The sequence below is a fragment of the Microtus ochrogaster genome, chromosome 1, assembly GCF_000317375.1.
Source record: "Microtus ochrogaster isolate Prairie Vole_2 chromosome 1, MicOch1.0, whole genome shotgun sequence".
NCBI classification, from domain to species: domain Eukaryota; kingdom Metazoa; phylum Chordata; class Mammalia; order Rodentia; family Cricetidae; genus Microtus; species Microtus ochrogaster.
Genome location: NC_022009.1, coordinates 120,461,082 through 120,473,924, shown reverse-complemented (window position 1 = coordinate 120,473,924; position 12,843 = coordinate 120,461,082). Strand labels below are relative to the sequence as shown.

Sequence of the window (12,843 nt, the reverse complement as noted above, 5' to 3'; positions counted from 1 at the left end):
CTAGGCAGTTTCTTTATTCCTTAACCAATGAAATCAACAGATTGATATATGACACTCCCACATCAGGTTCCCAAAGATCCCCGGAGGTGTGCCCTTGTCTCAGGACTTTGAAGGAAAAGAGTTTCTCATAGTCAGTTTTGTTCCAGGAACCGTGACTTTGTAGGTACTCAGTTATTGGACGGTTGCAGCTTCTCTGATGAGGGAACTGAGCTCTGGTCCTTTGTAAGAGCAGGATACACACACGCTTGACTCCTAACTGCCTCTCCAGCCTGATTTTGGTATTTCAGCTGAATCTGGGAAAGGGCATATATTCACTATTAGGCCTTCTCTCTAATATCATCTTTATTCTTACATATGACACAGGCATTTCCTATTCGTATTTTTTAATCCTAGTCTCTGTTCTCAAAATGGTTTCATTAAGCATTAATTTAATAGGACTCTTATCAAGAAGCAAATGAATATACCTGTACAGAGAGCAGTTTAAAGTCATTCTGATGGGGACTAGTAATGTTGCCCAGGAGTGTGCAAAGCCTTAATAAAAACACATAACCCATTAAAAATAATATTTACTAGTAAAAGGTATTTTACAGTGTATTTCATTTCTAGTCATAGGTAAAGTAATACTTGATTTCTGTTATTGTCTAAGTACATATTAAACTCCAAATGTTTTTTTAAAAGTATTTATTGTTTCATTTTTTTTATACCTATTGGACTTTGCAAGAAAATGTAGCAACTTCCAGAGACAGAAAGGGGTAAAACGTGTGGTCCATAGGATGATGGGTGTTAGCTAAAGAACACTCTAAAAAGAGCAAGGATACTCAGTGATGTGGTAGGAGAGGACCATGACTTCTTTGTTGCCCTCTGTGATTCAAATCAGAGGGCCATTTCATTTATGATTGTAGCTACTCCTGCCTTTTAAGTGATTTGCTGTGGATCATATATTGCAGAGTTATTTAATTGCTATGCACAATATTTTTTTTTTTAAAAAAAAGGCCTGGCACAGATAAGCCTGCTCATTCCAGAAGACAGAACTTATTCTTTCTGTAAAATATACTTTGAGTTGGGCAGTGGTGTCTCACAACTTTAATCCCATTATTTGGAAGGCAGAGGCAGGAATATCTCTGTGAGTTTGAGGCTAGCCTGGTCTACAGAGCTAGTTCCAGGACAGGCTCCAAAGCTACACAGAGAAACCGTGTCTCAAAAAACCAAACCAAAACAAAAGCAAACAAACAAAAAGATATACTTTGAAATTTCTCAGAAGACTGTTCTATCTGACAGAGTCTCTGGGTACCACCCACCTTCTTACTCCCCTGATTACCAGAGCCAACTGTGTACTGAAGGGCTCTGCAGAGGACTTGAGTTGAAGAGTCTAGTCATAGCATGGCATTACCTAGCCAGGGCAGAAGAAGACCTTCAGTATGCACTGGGGTATTTTGCTTCTCGACTTGTTTTTAATAGAGATGATGGTTTTGCTTTCCAGAACAACTCCTGGAATTTATGCACCAGCTGCCTGCCTTTGCCAACATGACGATGTCGGTGCGACGGGAGCTCTGTGCCGTGATGGTGTTTGCTGTGGTGGAAAGAGCTGGAACCATCGTGTTAAACGACGGAGAGGAGGTCAGTGGGTGTTTTCACCATTTACAAAGCTCAGGGGTCAGTGGTACCCACACAAAACCGTGTTCTTGTTTTCACCATTGACAAAGCTCGGGGGTCAGTGGTACCCAGACAAAACCGTGTTCTTGTTTAGCCTTGTGGGACCTCAGCAGTAAAAAATTCGAATAGATGGAAACTGATGGCCTCTCATTTACTTATAGCATTGAAAAGCCGTCCTATTTCCCATTTCACAAAGTGTTACTAGAGGCTTTGGTTTGGTTTCATTGCTAGGAACCAAACTCAGGGCCCTTCACGTGCTAAGCGGGACTTCGCCACTTAGGTTGTCTGCCATCCCAAGATGTTATGCTTTTTAGTTTTTGCCTCTCATCAGAACAAAAATGTTTTATTGAGACTTTGACGAGCATTTTATCTTCTTTACATTTCCTTTGATATATAGAGGAAATTTTTTTTTCCTGTGTCATTTTGAGAATATTCAGAATGTTGATTTTTCAAGACGGGGTTACTCTGTGTCCTTGGAACTAGCTCTGTAGACCAGGCTGACCTTGAACTCCCTGAGATCCACCTGCCTCTGCCTCCCAAATGCTGGGATTAAAGGCGTGCACCACCACTGCCAGGTGAGACTATTTAAATTTTTAAATGGTTATACTCTGTGCAAGGCCTAACAAGTGTGTAGATATTTCGCTACGTCTTATTGCTTGCTCGGTAAGCAGTTAAGCTTTTTTCGGTAATTTATCCCGTCTTGAAGACAGAAGACCCGGGAGGCTAGTTTGGGACCATTGTAGCATTTAAGCCAGGCGATGACATGCTATCTTCTGCTGTGTCTCATTTTCTGCTCAGCTGGATTCCTGGTCAGTGATTCTCAACGGTTCCGTGGAAGTGACCTATCCAGACGGGAAGGCAGAAATCCTGTGTATGGGCAACAGTTTTGGGGTGTCGCCTACCATGGACAAAGAATACATGAAAGGGGTGATGAGGACGAAGGTGGATGACTGCCAGGTATGAGGCGCGTGACAGCGTAGACCGGATCCCTTGTAGACAAAAATGCCGGGTTAGCAGGCAGTGCTCACCATGGCCTTGGCTTCACGACCTCTTGGGCTTCCGCATTCGTTTTAAGACTTGGTCTATTTTTGCAAAGAGCATCACTGGAATCTTGAATGGAGTTGCATTGAATCTATAAATTGATTGCCTTTGGCAGGGTGGTCATAGCACCGATGCTTCCAGTCCAAGAGCACAGGTCTTCATCTTCAGGGTCTTCAATCTATTTCCTTCGTTAAAAGTTTTCATTAGAGAGATCTTTTACATCCTTGGTTAGGTTTAAAAGCTGTCCTTTTTCTTTTTCGTGTGTGTGTGTGTGTGTGTGTGTGTGTGTGTGTGTGTGTGTGTGTGTGTTGGGGTTATTTGTTAGTGTTTTTGCTTTTTTTGCTTTTCTTGCTTTTTGACCCCATGAATGTGATTATTTCTCTGGTTTCTTTTTCAGGTAGTTTGCCACTGGTATAGAAAGGCCTGTTCTTTTCTGTCTATTAATTTTGTATCCTACTATTTTACTAAGAGTGTTGGCTACTCTCAGTAGTTTTCTAGTAGAATCTTTAGGGCCTTGAATGTATAAAATTATATCACCACAGATAAGTACTTCTTTCTTTGCTGTTTGTATCCCTTTGATTTGCTTTACTCGTTTTACTGCTTTAGCTAAAACTTCCAGTACTATATACTAAAAAATCAGAGAAAGTAGGCACTGTTGTCTTGTCTGTGATTTTAGTGGTGATGCTTGGCTTTCTGTCAGTGAATGTAATACCGACTGTAGGTGTGTCATATACAAATTTTATTATGTTGAGATTTGTTGCTTCTATTCTGAGCTTTTTAAAAATATATACTTTTTATTGAAAATAAATTTTTTTAATACAGTGTATTCTGATCACTGTTGCTTCTTCCCAAACTCCCAGCTCCTCCCAGCCTCACTCCACCCCCAACTCTATGTCCCCTCTTTCTCTCTCTTTAGAAAACAAATAGGTAAACAAGCGAGAATGTAAACAAAGGGAAAAAAATCACACACACACACACACACACACACACACACACACACACACACACACACACCCCAAACCCTAAAAACAGAAATCATGATATACAAGCAAGCAAAAGACCAGTAAGACTCCCAACCCCTCAAAAAGGCTACAGTAAGTCTTTTTACATGAAGGGCTTTGTCAAAAGGTTTCTCCATCTATCCAGATGACCATTGGAGTTTTTGGGTCCTTTTATTTATAATAATTTGTAACATTTATTTATGTGTACATTGAACCATCATGCATGAACATTTAAAATAATACTGACTCGATCATGGTAAATTTTTTTTTTTTCTGTTTTTGAATTTGGTTTCTAAGTGTTCTCCTGAGAATTTTTTTGTCTCTCTGTCTGGGTTTGGTATCTGGGCAAAAGTTTGATAGGGTTTCTTCCTTCAGTGTTTTGTGAACTAGTTTGAGCAGCCGAAGTGTTAATCCTTCCTTGAAATCTGGTAGAACTCAGCAATGAATCCACCTGGGCCTGAGCCCTTTTCTTAATCAGGTGGGTTTTGTTTTGTCTGCTACTCCATCAATCCTGTTGTTTGTAGATCTGTTTAGATTACTCATCCCATCTTGGCCTAGTTTTCGTATATCTTATTCATCTAAAAATTATTTCTCTTTAGATTTTTCCGATTTTATGTTTTCCAATATTATGTTTTCAAAGTATATTTTATTTTCTAAATTTCCTTAGTATGTGCTCTAATAGCTTTTTCACTTATTTTTATTAATTAGTGTTACATGAGGAGGGGCCCCCTTGTTTGTCCTGGCCACCCAGCTAGCTTACACCTAGCAGAAACTGTATTAATTAAAACACTGCTTGGCCATTAGCTCTAACTTCTTGCTGGCTAACTCTTATATATTAATTTAACACATCTCCATTAATCTGTGTATCACCACGTAGCAATGGCTTACCGGAGATTCTAACCAGCGTCCATCCCCAGCAGAGGATCCATGGCTTATCTTGACTCTGCTTTCTTACTCCCAGCATTCAGTTCTGTCTTCCCCGCTTACCTAAGTTCTGCCTTATCAAAAGGCCAAAGCAGTTTCTTTATTCATTAACCAATAAAAGCAACACACAAACAGAAGGACCTCCTACACCAAATTTGGTCTTCTATGGCTACAGGTATATCTTGTTTATCTTGTCAAAGAACCAAATCTTGTTGTTTTTAGTTTTGTTTTTGCTTGTTTCTATTTTGTTAATTTCTTCCTAGATCTTAAGTATTTCTTTCCATCTGCTGGTTTTGTGTTTAGCCCGTTACCATTTGTCCAAGGCTCTGTAGTGTGCCATTAAATTATTTATTTAGGTCTGATTTCTTAATGCAGACACTTAGAGGTATAAACCTCCCTCCTAGAGCAGCTCTTTTTGTATCCCATAGGCTTCAGTTGTTCCTTTTGTTCATTTCTAGGACTTTCTGATTGCCTTCTTGGTTTTTACAGTTACCCACAAGTTGTCCAACCGTGTGTTATTTAGTTTCCTCGACATTGTGAATGTTCCGGAGTTCCTCGCACTTCTGATTTGTAGTTTGATCCATTGTGATCAGATAGAGTTATTTTACCTGTACTGCTTGCTAAGACTCACTTTGTCCTGCAGTGTATGTCCCGTTTTAGAGAATGCTCACGGACTGCTGTAGTGTTGCATGGAATGTCCTTTGTCTGTCAGGTCCCTGTGACCCATGACGTCATTTAACTCAGATGTTTGCCTATTTTATGCCTGGGTGATTTGTCAATTGATGACTCTGTTTTATTAAAAATCTGCCTCTTATTTCACTGGAGTTAATCTATAACTTCTTCCTGCAAGTAGTATTTGTTTTGTGAAATTAGTGTTCAAGGTTCTATGAGTTTTATTTTTAAAATCGTAACATGCTCTTAATGGATTGCTGCCTTAGCGGGTAAGAAAGGCCTTTATCTCCTCTACCTAGCTGTGGTTTAAAGTTTGTTTTGTCAGATAGAAGAATAGCAGCTCCCGCCTGTTTTCTGGTTCCGTTTGCTAGGAATTCATGTTTCTATCTTTTTACCCATCTAAAACCTTTCCCATCTTTTACAATTAGGTGAGTTTCTTGGGGAAAAAACAAAAAGCAAAACAAACAAACAAACAAAAAAACCAGATGCCTCCTGCCTTTGAGTCCATGGTATTGGTCTGTGTCTTTGGGGTGAGACATTAAGACTCATAGTTATTCGGAGTTGCTGGAAGGTGTGTGTTATGTCCTGCCGTTTTGCTGACTGTTTAGCATTTAGTGTTTTCTTGTTCTTCTCTTGTCTAAACATCCCTGGAGTGCTTCATTCTCCTCTCTGGCCCCAAGGATGTGTTTGTCTTTCTCTTCATTCTGAAGAATTCCTTCATTATCTTCTGTAGAGCTCGTTCAGTGGCCATTCACTCATTAAAGCCTTTTTTACCATGCTAAGTTTTCCTTTCCCCATCAGTGGCACTGATAGCTTTGGTGGGTAGAATAGCCTAGGTGGACAGTTGGCTTCTCAAGTTTCTGTGGAGAAACCTGCTGTTTCTCTGATGGGCCTGGCTTTCTTTTTGCTGCTGTTTATCTATATCCACATTCATATATTTGTTCTGAATATTTGGTGGATTGATCATAACATGATGAGGGAAAGGCTTATTTATTTATTGCTCTTCTCTGGTGTTCTAAATAGTTTCTGTACCTGGAGAAACAGTTCTTTGTCTAAGGAAAAAATGCTCTCTATGCTTTTGAAAAGGAATTCATTGCCCTCTTTTATAACTGTGACTGTTACCTTTAATCTTGTCATGGTATCCTAAATTCTTGAAAATCAAGCTCTAATGTGTTTTCATTTATCTTTGTCCTTGTTGAGATTCTCTTACGCTTCTGCTTCGTCAGGTTTAGAGGGTGGTGGTAGGCCTTTACTCAGAGGTTTCGTATTTGACTTCTTAATGGTTTTCCCTTTCTCATCGCCAGTAGTTTTTGTATTTCTGTCTCCTTACTGGATTCCTCTTTCATACTGCAGACTGACTTACGTTTCTATGTAGGTTCTCTTGAGTTCTCTTAAGAATTTGTTTGCTTCTGTGAGGTCTCTGAGCTTAAAATTCTAAATTCTTTTGTGGTGGTCTAGTTGTTCACTGCAGGCTTCACTGTAGGAGTCAGATCGCCTGGCTTTCTGCACTGCTTGTGGTTTGAGTGGAAATTGTGCATCTGGAGCTAGTCACGGGTTGAATTGATTTACTCTTTATCTCTGCTTACCCTATCAAAGTGAGTATTTACTTGTTCAGTAGACACTAGCTTGTTATCATTAGCAGGGCAGCAACTAGGGCTAGGGCCTGCTGATATACAGGCCTCACCAAGACAGCAGGTGGAACTGGAGCCTCCCAGGCGCACTGTGCTCACTAAGGAGTGGACAGGGTTGGTTTCCTCCCCCTTCTTCACCCATCCTCTGCCCGGGTGTCCAGACTTCACCTTGGTAACTGGCAGGGTTGGAGTCTTCCGAGTGCGCTGCTGTCCACTGACTGTGAACAGGGCTATGTCTATAACTTCTTAATGCAAAACTCAGTAACTAGGAAAGAAGATTCTAAAAAGAAATCCATTTTTTAGAAACCAGTTCTATATGTCCATATTAGAAATTCAGTTCAAGTTATTTTTGTCTTCTTTTTGGATCTTATTTTAATTTGCTACTGAAGAAATACCAAATGTTTGTCTAGATAATAAGAATTTCAAATCAGACTTATTCTAATTTCCTTTAATCTTTAGTGAAGATTAATTTTAGTATATTGATCTTCAAAAAGCATTTTCCTTCATACATCTACTTATTTATTTTAGCTTACCCATGTATTTTTAGAACATAAATGGGAAAAATGATTTAATTATGTTTTTCAAAACTAAATTTAAAAATGACTATTTAAAATTATTTGAAGACAAAAACCTTTCTTAATATTCTGTAGAAATTCAGGAATTCATTGTTACTCTATTTTAAAAAGAAATGAAAATACCTTTAAGAGAACATGTATGACCTATTAAAAACATGCACATACCTATCATGGTCAGCATTGTAGAAATGAGGTTTTTATTGTTATTATTTGTATTTCACAATCTAGTTGAACTGGTAATATTTTTTGTAGCTTTGGAATTTTTAACTTTGGTTTCTAAATGCTTCGTAGAAGAATTAGTGAGCTGAAAGAGGAGGCATTGGGATCTCCCTACATTATCTCTTCTCTAGCTGAACAATGACTGTTGAACATACTGAAATACAGAGCACTGTGTTAAAGAGAATGAACATCATCCATAGTTTGCATTGCTCAGAAATAATAATTGTATCTTATCCTGGTTTTCTCCAGGGTTTTAATGTGCGTGTTTACATAAGACAGGGAGCTGTTTGCCCTCTCCTTTGAGGTAGGGGAGTATACATGATTAGGATAATAAGTTGAGAAATGTCTAAGATGACCTTGTCATGATCATGATGTCACATGACTGCTCTCATTAGGATTATTAGTGCCATATTTAGTATCACAGTTTTAGACAGTTGATGTAGAGTTGTGAATATTAACCAGAACGCTGACTGTCCCATTGTGGAACACTGTCCTGGGCTAGTGTTCTCTCTTAGGCCCTCTCTCACACTTGCAGAAGTCCTGCTCAGGACTGGGTCTGTAGGCGGAGACTGCCTGTTCATTTCCTGGCTGCTCAGACCCGAATAATCACACAGAAACTGTATTAATTACAACACTTTCTTGGCCAATGACTTAGGCGTATTCATAGCTAGCTCCTACATCTTGAATTAACCCATTTCTGTTCATCTGTGAATTGCCACGACTCTGTGGCTTACCTGGCAAGGTCCCAGCATCTGTCTCCTGGAGCAGCTACATGGTGTCTTTATGACTCTGCCTACTCTCTCTATATAGCTCTTCTAGCCTGGCTATATTCTGCTAAACCATTGGCACAAACACCTTCGTTATTAACCAATGGTGATAAAACATTCACAGCATACAGAAAGGAATCCCACATCATGGGCCCATCAGTGTTAGATGGTGGGTTGGGAGTGGCTCATAAGGCCCTACCCCTTCTTAAAGATTCATAAGCTAGTAACTGTTGCTAGGGAAGGAAAACATTTTCTCCAGTAGTGTAGCAGCTGGTAAGCCATTCATCTTTCTATATGTAACCCCTCATTCATACTTCTAAGTAACACAAATCTATATAGTCAGTATTTTGTTAAACTAGACTTGAGGGGATTACTTTCTTTGGTGGTCTGTTGTTGTTACCCTATGTGGGAAAAATAGGCATTTCTTCTCATCTCCTCAGGAACACAACACCTTTAAAATATAATTTTCAATAATTGAATATTTTATCTACTATGCATGTAAATGTAATGACCACCTTTTCATCTTTATCATATTAAAAGAGAAACAGAAATTTCATACATCCACTATGTGGAAATTAAAACTAAAAGTTTTCATTTTTAACTACTGAAACTTTAAGGAACATGGTGGTTTTTATATGCTGGAATACCTGCTCTTGACTCCATACCAACCTTTGGTTATTTTGTGTAGCAAGTGATTTCTATAATGTATTTTTAGCCATAAAATAAACTTCTAATTGATCCAGGTTATGGTAGCCTGTATCTTTAATTTTAACACTCGGAATGCTAAGGAATTTGAGAGCAACATGCTCTGCAGAGTGAGATCCTAACTCAAATTAATATATATATATATTAATATGTTATATATAATATATACATACATATACAGGGGCTGAGTCATTGGCTCATTGTGGAAGAGCACTTGCCGTGCAAACATGAGTTTGTCATCCTGTCACCCATGTAATAAGTTGGGTGTGGCCATGGGTACCTGTAACCCCAGCCTAGAAGGGTGGTCTGGAAACAGGAGAACCCCTGGCACTTGCTGGCCACCCACCTAGCACAAAAACTGCAAGCTCCAGGTTCATTCATTGAGAGACCTTGTTTCAGTGGAGTAAGGTAGAGGGTGATAGAGGAACACACATGTCCTCCTGTGTCTTCTGCAGCACGCCTGCATATACCACATAACCCTGGCCTCTGCCTGTGCACGGGCCATGGAGTTATTACCCTGAGATAATATCCCACTGTTAACTTTTCCTTTTAAGAGCAAGGATTACCTGTAATACAAGCTACAAGTAACAATCTGAAATATAATAAATACATGGCTTCATCTCCGACCTTCTTCAAAGCAAGATGGTTACTAAAATTGTTGTCCATGTAAGCAATTAGCACAGTTACATATTTACCCCAATATACAGACATTTGAATGTCTTAATCTCTAATCAAAACTACTATTTTTGTCCTCTTTTAACATGTTCATAGTGTATAGAGCCAAATGGTAGTTGTTTTTACCGTGTTTGCCCTAGGATTGTCTTCTCTCTACCAGTGTTTCCTAGCTGAAAATGAAAGAGGGCTTTTGAGTTTTTAGATTGTTTTATTTTAAAAAAAATAAAATATAAACTTAAAAAAAATAAACCAAAGGGGAAATGCATTCAAAGCAGAGAAGTCTGATTAAGGTTCATTCCTGCATTGATTTAGAAAGTAAGAGAAAGTAAGACAGGGGAAATGTCAGTATTAAATAATTAAAACTGAGTTATTAGGCAGGTAGCTCTTTCGCAAGCGCTTTATCATTGACACGTGACTTCCATTTTCTTCTAGTTTGTCTGCATTGCCCAGCAAGATTACTGCCGTATTTTGAACCAAGTAGAAAAGAACATGCAGAAAGTTGAGGAGGAAGGAGAGATTGTAATGGTGAAGGAGCACCGAGAACTGGATCGGACAGGAACAAGGAAGGGCCACATCGTCATCAAGGTAGGATAAAGAGGCGCCCTGCCAAAGGGAAGAGCGCTCTGCTGTTTAGTTTCTTGTGACTTCTTTCTTTTCTTTTTCTTCCTTGTCCTAATTGTTTTAGTTGTCAAACAAAATAATGGTTTTGTTGTGGCATTTGCATAATATGTGTCATTAAACTCATTCTCATTCCTGCCCTCCCTGCTCCCTTTGCCAACAAGGTTAATCCTCGTACTAGTTACTGGTTGGTTAATGGCAGCTGATTAGTTACCCATCTTGCAAACTAGCTTGTTTGACGTGAACAGTTTGACATCAGAGTGCCATATCAGTGACCCATTCATACTGGTGACTAGACTTTATCGGTTGCAGGGGACCTCGGAAAGGCTGACCATGCATTTGGTGGAAGAGCATTCCGTAGTGGATCCAACGTTCATAGAAGACTTCCTGTTGACATACCGGACTTTCCTTTCCAGCCCTATGGAAGTGGGAAAGAAGTTATTGGAGTGGTTCAATGACCCGAGCCTCAGGGATAAGGTTGGAAGTTCTATTTTAGTGTCCAAATGTCAACTACTAAAGATAAAATTTGGAACATCAGTTATGTTCAAATTAATTTAATGAAACACGAATGTTTTTTAAGAAAAAAAGAATTGATAAATGATGCAGATATTAATTCTTATAGATTTCTAAGCTCTCAGTTTCAGTAATCTTTTTTTTTTACTTTAAAAGCAAGGGCAGCATGTCGGTCCCTTGGTAATGTGGTAAAACAAAACCAGTGTGTCTGCATTCCATAGGCTCTGCCACTGGTGTGGTGGCCAGTGTCTACCAGGTGGATGGTAGAGGTTTGGTGTAGCTCTGGAGCAGTCTATCCTCCTGTGCTGCTGAAGGCCTTGGGACCCCCTTCTGAACTCACTGTCCAGCAAGTTTTTCAAGCTCTGTCAAGGCCATACTGGGAGATGTGTTGCACATAGTAGTGTTGGCTCCTTCCTTGACAGCCCTTCCCCACAGATCCTTCTAGATTATTACCATTTGTTTTTCTTATCTGTCTAGTCTTTTTCTTATCTGCTGCTTATACTTTTGACTTTCTATCTAATTTTGCACTAAGGTATTTTGGTTTAATTACATTTGCTTTTACTTAGACTTCTTTCAAATATATTTTGAAAATAAAATAATGTAGGATATACATCTCCAAAGGTTCAAAGATCCAGGGCAAAACAACTTCCTCTATTACCCTCTACCTTATTTTTTGAGGCAGAGTTTCTCACTAAAGCTGGAGCTCACTGATGTGGTCTAGATTGACTGGCCAGTGAGCCCCTAGGGTGGTCCTGCTGCATAGGCACACCTAGCTTCTAAGTGTTTACTGTGGATCCGAACTTTGTCCTCATGCTTGCATAGCAAGCTGCTTTATCAAGCTGAGTGTTTCCCCAGTCCTTGAGGTCATTTTTTTACATGTGTAAAATTCATGTTTAAGGCTTTATTCTTTTAATTTTCCTGTTCAATATTATTTGGTAAATTGTTTAAAGTTGTGTATTTTTAAATCTTCAGCACTAAAACTAACACGTCCTGGACTCCATGCTTTTGTAGGTGACACGTGTAGTATTACTATGGGTGAATAATCACTTCAATGACTTCGAAGGAGATCCCGCAATGACTCGATTTCTAGAAGAATTTGAAAATAATCTGGAAAGAGAGGTAACATTTGTGAGTTTTTATGAATTGTGTGAAGTGTGTCTTCCTCTGCTTGTCCCCGAGTTGATGCACCTCTCCCTGAACTCTTGCAGAAAATGGGTGGCCATCTGAGGCTGTTGAACATTGCGTGTGCTGCTAAAGCAAAGCGCAGGTTGATGACACTGACAAAGCCGTCCCGGGAAGCCCCCCTGCCCTTCATCTTACTGGGAGGCTCGGAAAAGGGCTTCGGCATCTTTGTGGACAGCGTTGACTCGGGTAGCAAAGCAACTGAAGCTGGCTTGAAGCGTGGGGATCAGGTGAGCAGACTCACCTCTGGGTATAAGTGGGAATGAATTTCAGAACCTTTTTTTTTTAATCAGTCATTAAAAAAATTAACTGACGTTAATTTTATGACTTCACTTTTAGATATTAGAAGTAAATGGTCAAAATTTTGAAAATATCCAGCTTTCAAAGGCAATGGAAATTCTTAGAAATAACACACACCTGTCCATCACTGTGAAAACAAACTTATTTGGTAAGTATTCTGCAAACTAAGACTGCTTTTGTTTTGTTTTTACATTTAGATCTTAATCCTGGAAGAAGTAATTTCTATAAATAGTAAGCCAGTCAGGATTCTAGTATTTCTAGGGCCATGCTAAAGTACATAATACAGAATTCTTTATGTAAGTATATAATTGCATTTAGATAAAAATGTCTCAACTTGAGGACCCAGGGGGTGATTGTATTGGCCCAT

The 12,843-nt window shown here is 39.2% G+C and overlaps 1 protein-coding gene across 4 annotated transcripts in view; it reads left to right on the top strand.

Annotated features, from left to right (window-relative positions):
- The window catches only part of Rapgef2 (Rap guanine nucleotide exchange factor 2), a 206,446-nt gene that overhangs the window by 167,267 nt on the left and 26,336 nt on the right, over nt 1-12,843 (top strand). For all 4 annotated transcript variants that reach the window (XM_005344118.2, XM_013348674.2, XM_005344119.3 and 1 more), the window contains 7 exons: nt 1,481-1,617; nt 2,452-2,610; nt 10,296-10,448; nt 10,794-10,958; nt 12,006-12,113; nt 12,203-12,406; nt 12,516-12,624. In XM_005344118.2, the coding sequence (XP_005344175.1) occupies nt 1,481-1,617; nt 2,452-2,610; nt 10,296-10,448; nt 10,794-10,958; nt 12,006-12,113; nt 12,203-12,406; nt 12,516-12,624 (1,035 nt within the window). The remainder of the gene's footprint in view (nt 1-1,480; nt 1,618-2,451; nt 2,611-10,295; nt 10,449-10,793; nt 10,959-12,005; nt 12,114-12,202; nt 12,407-12,515; nt 12,625-12,843) is intronic.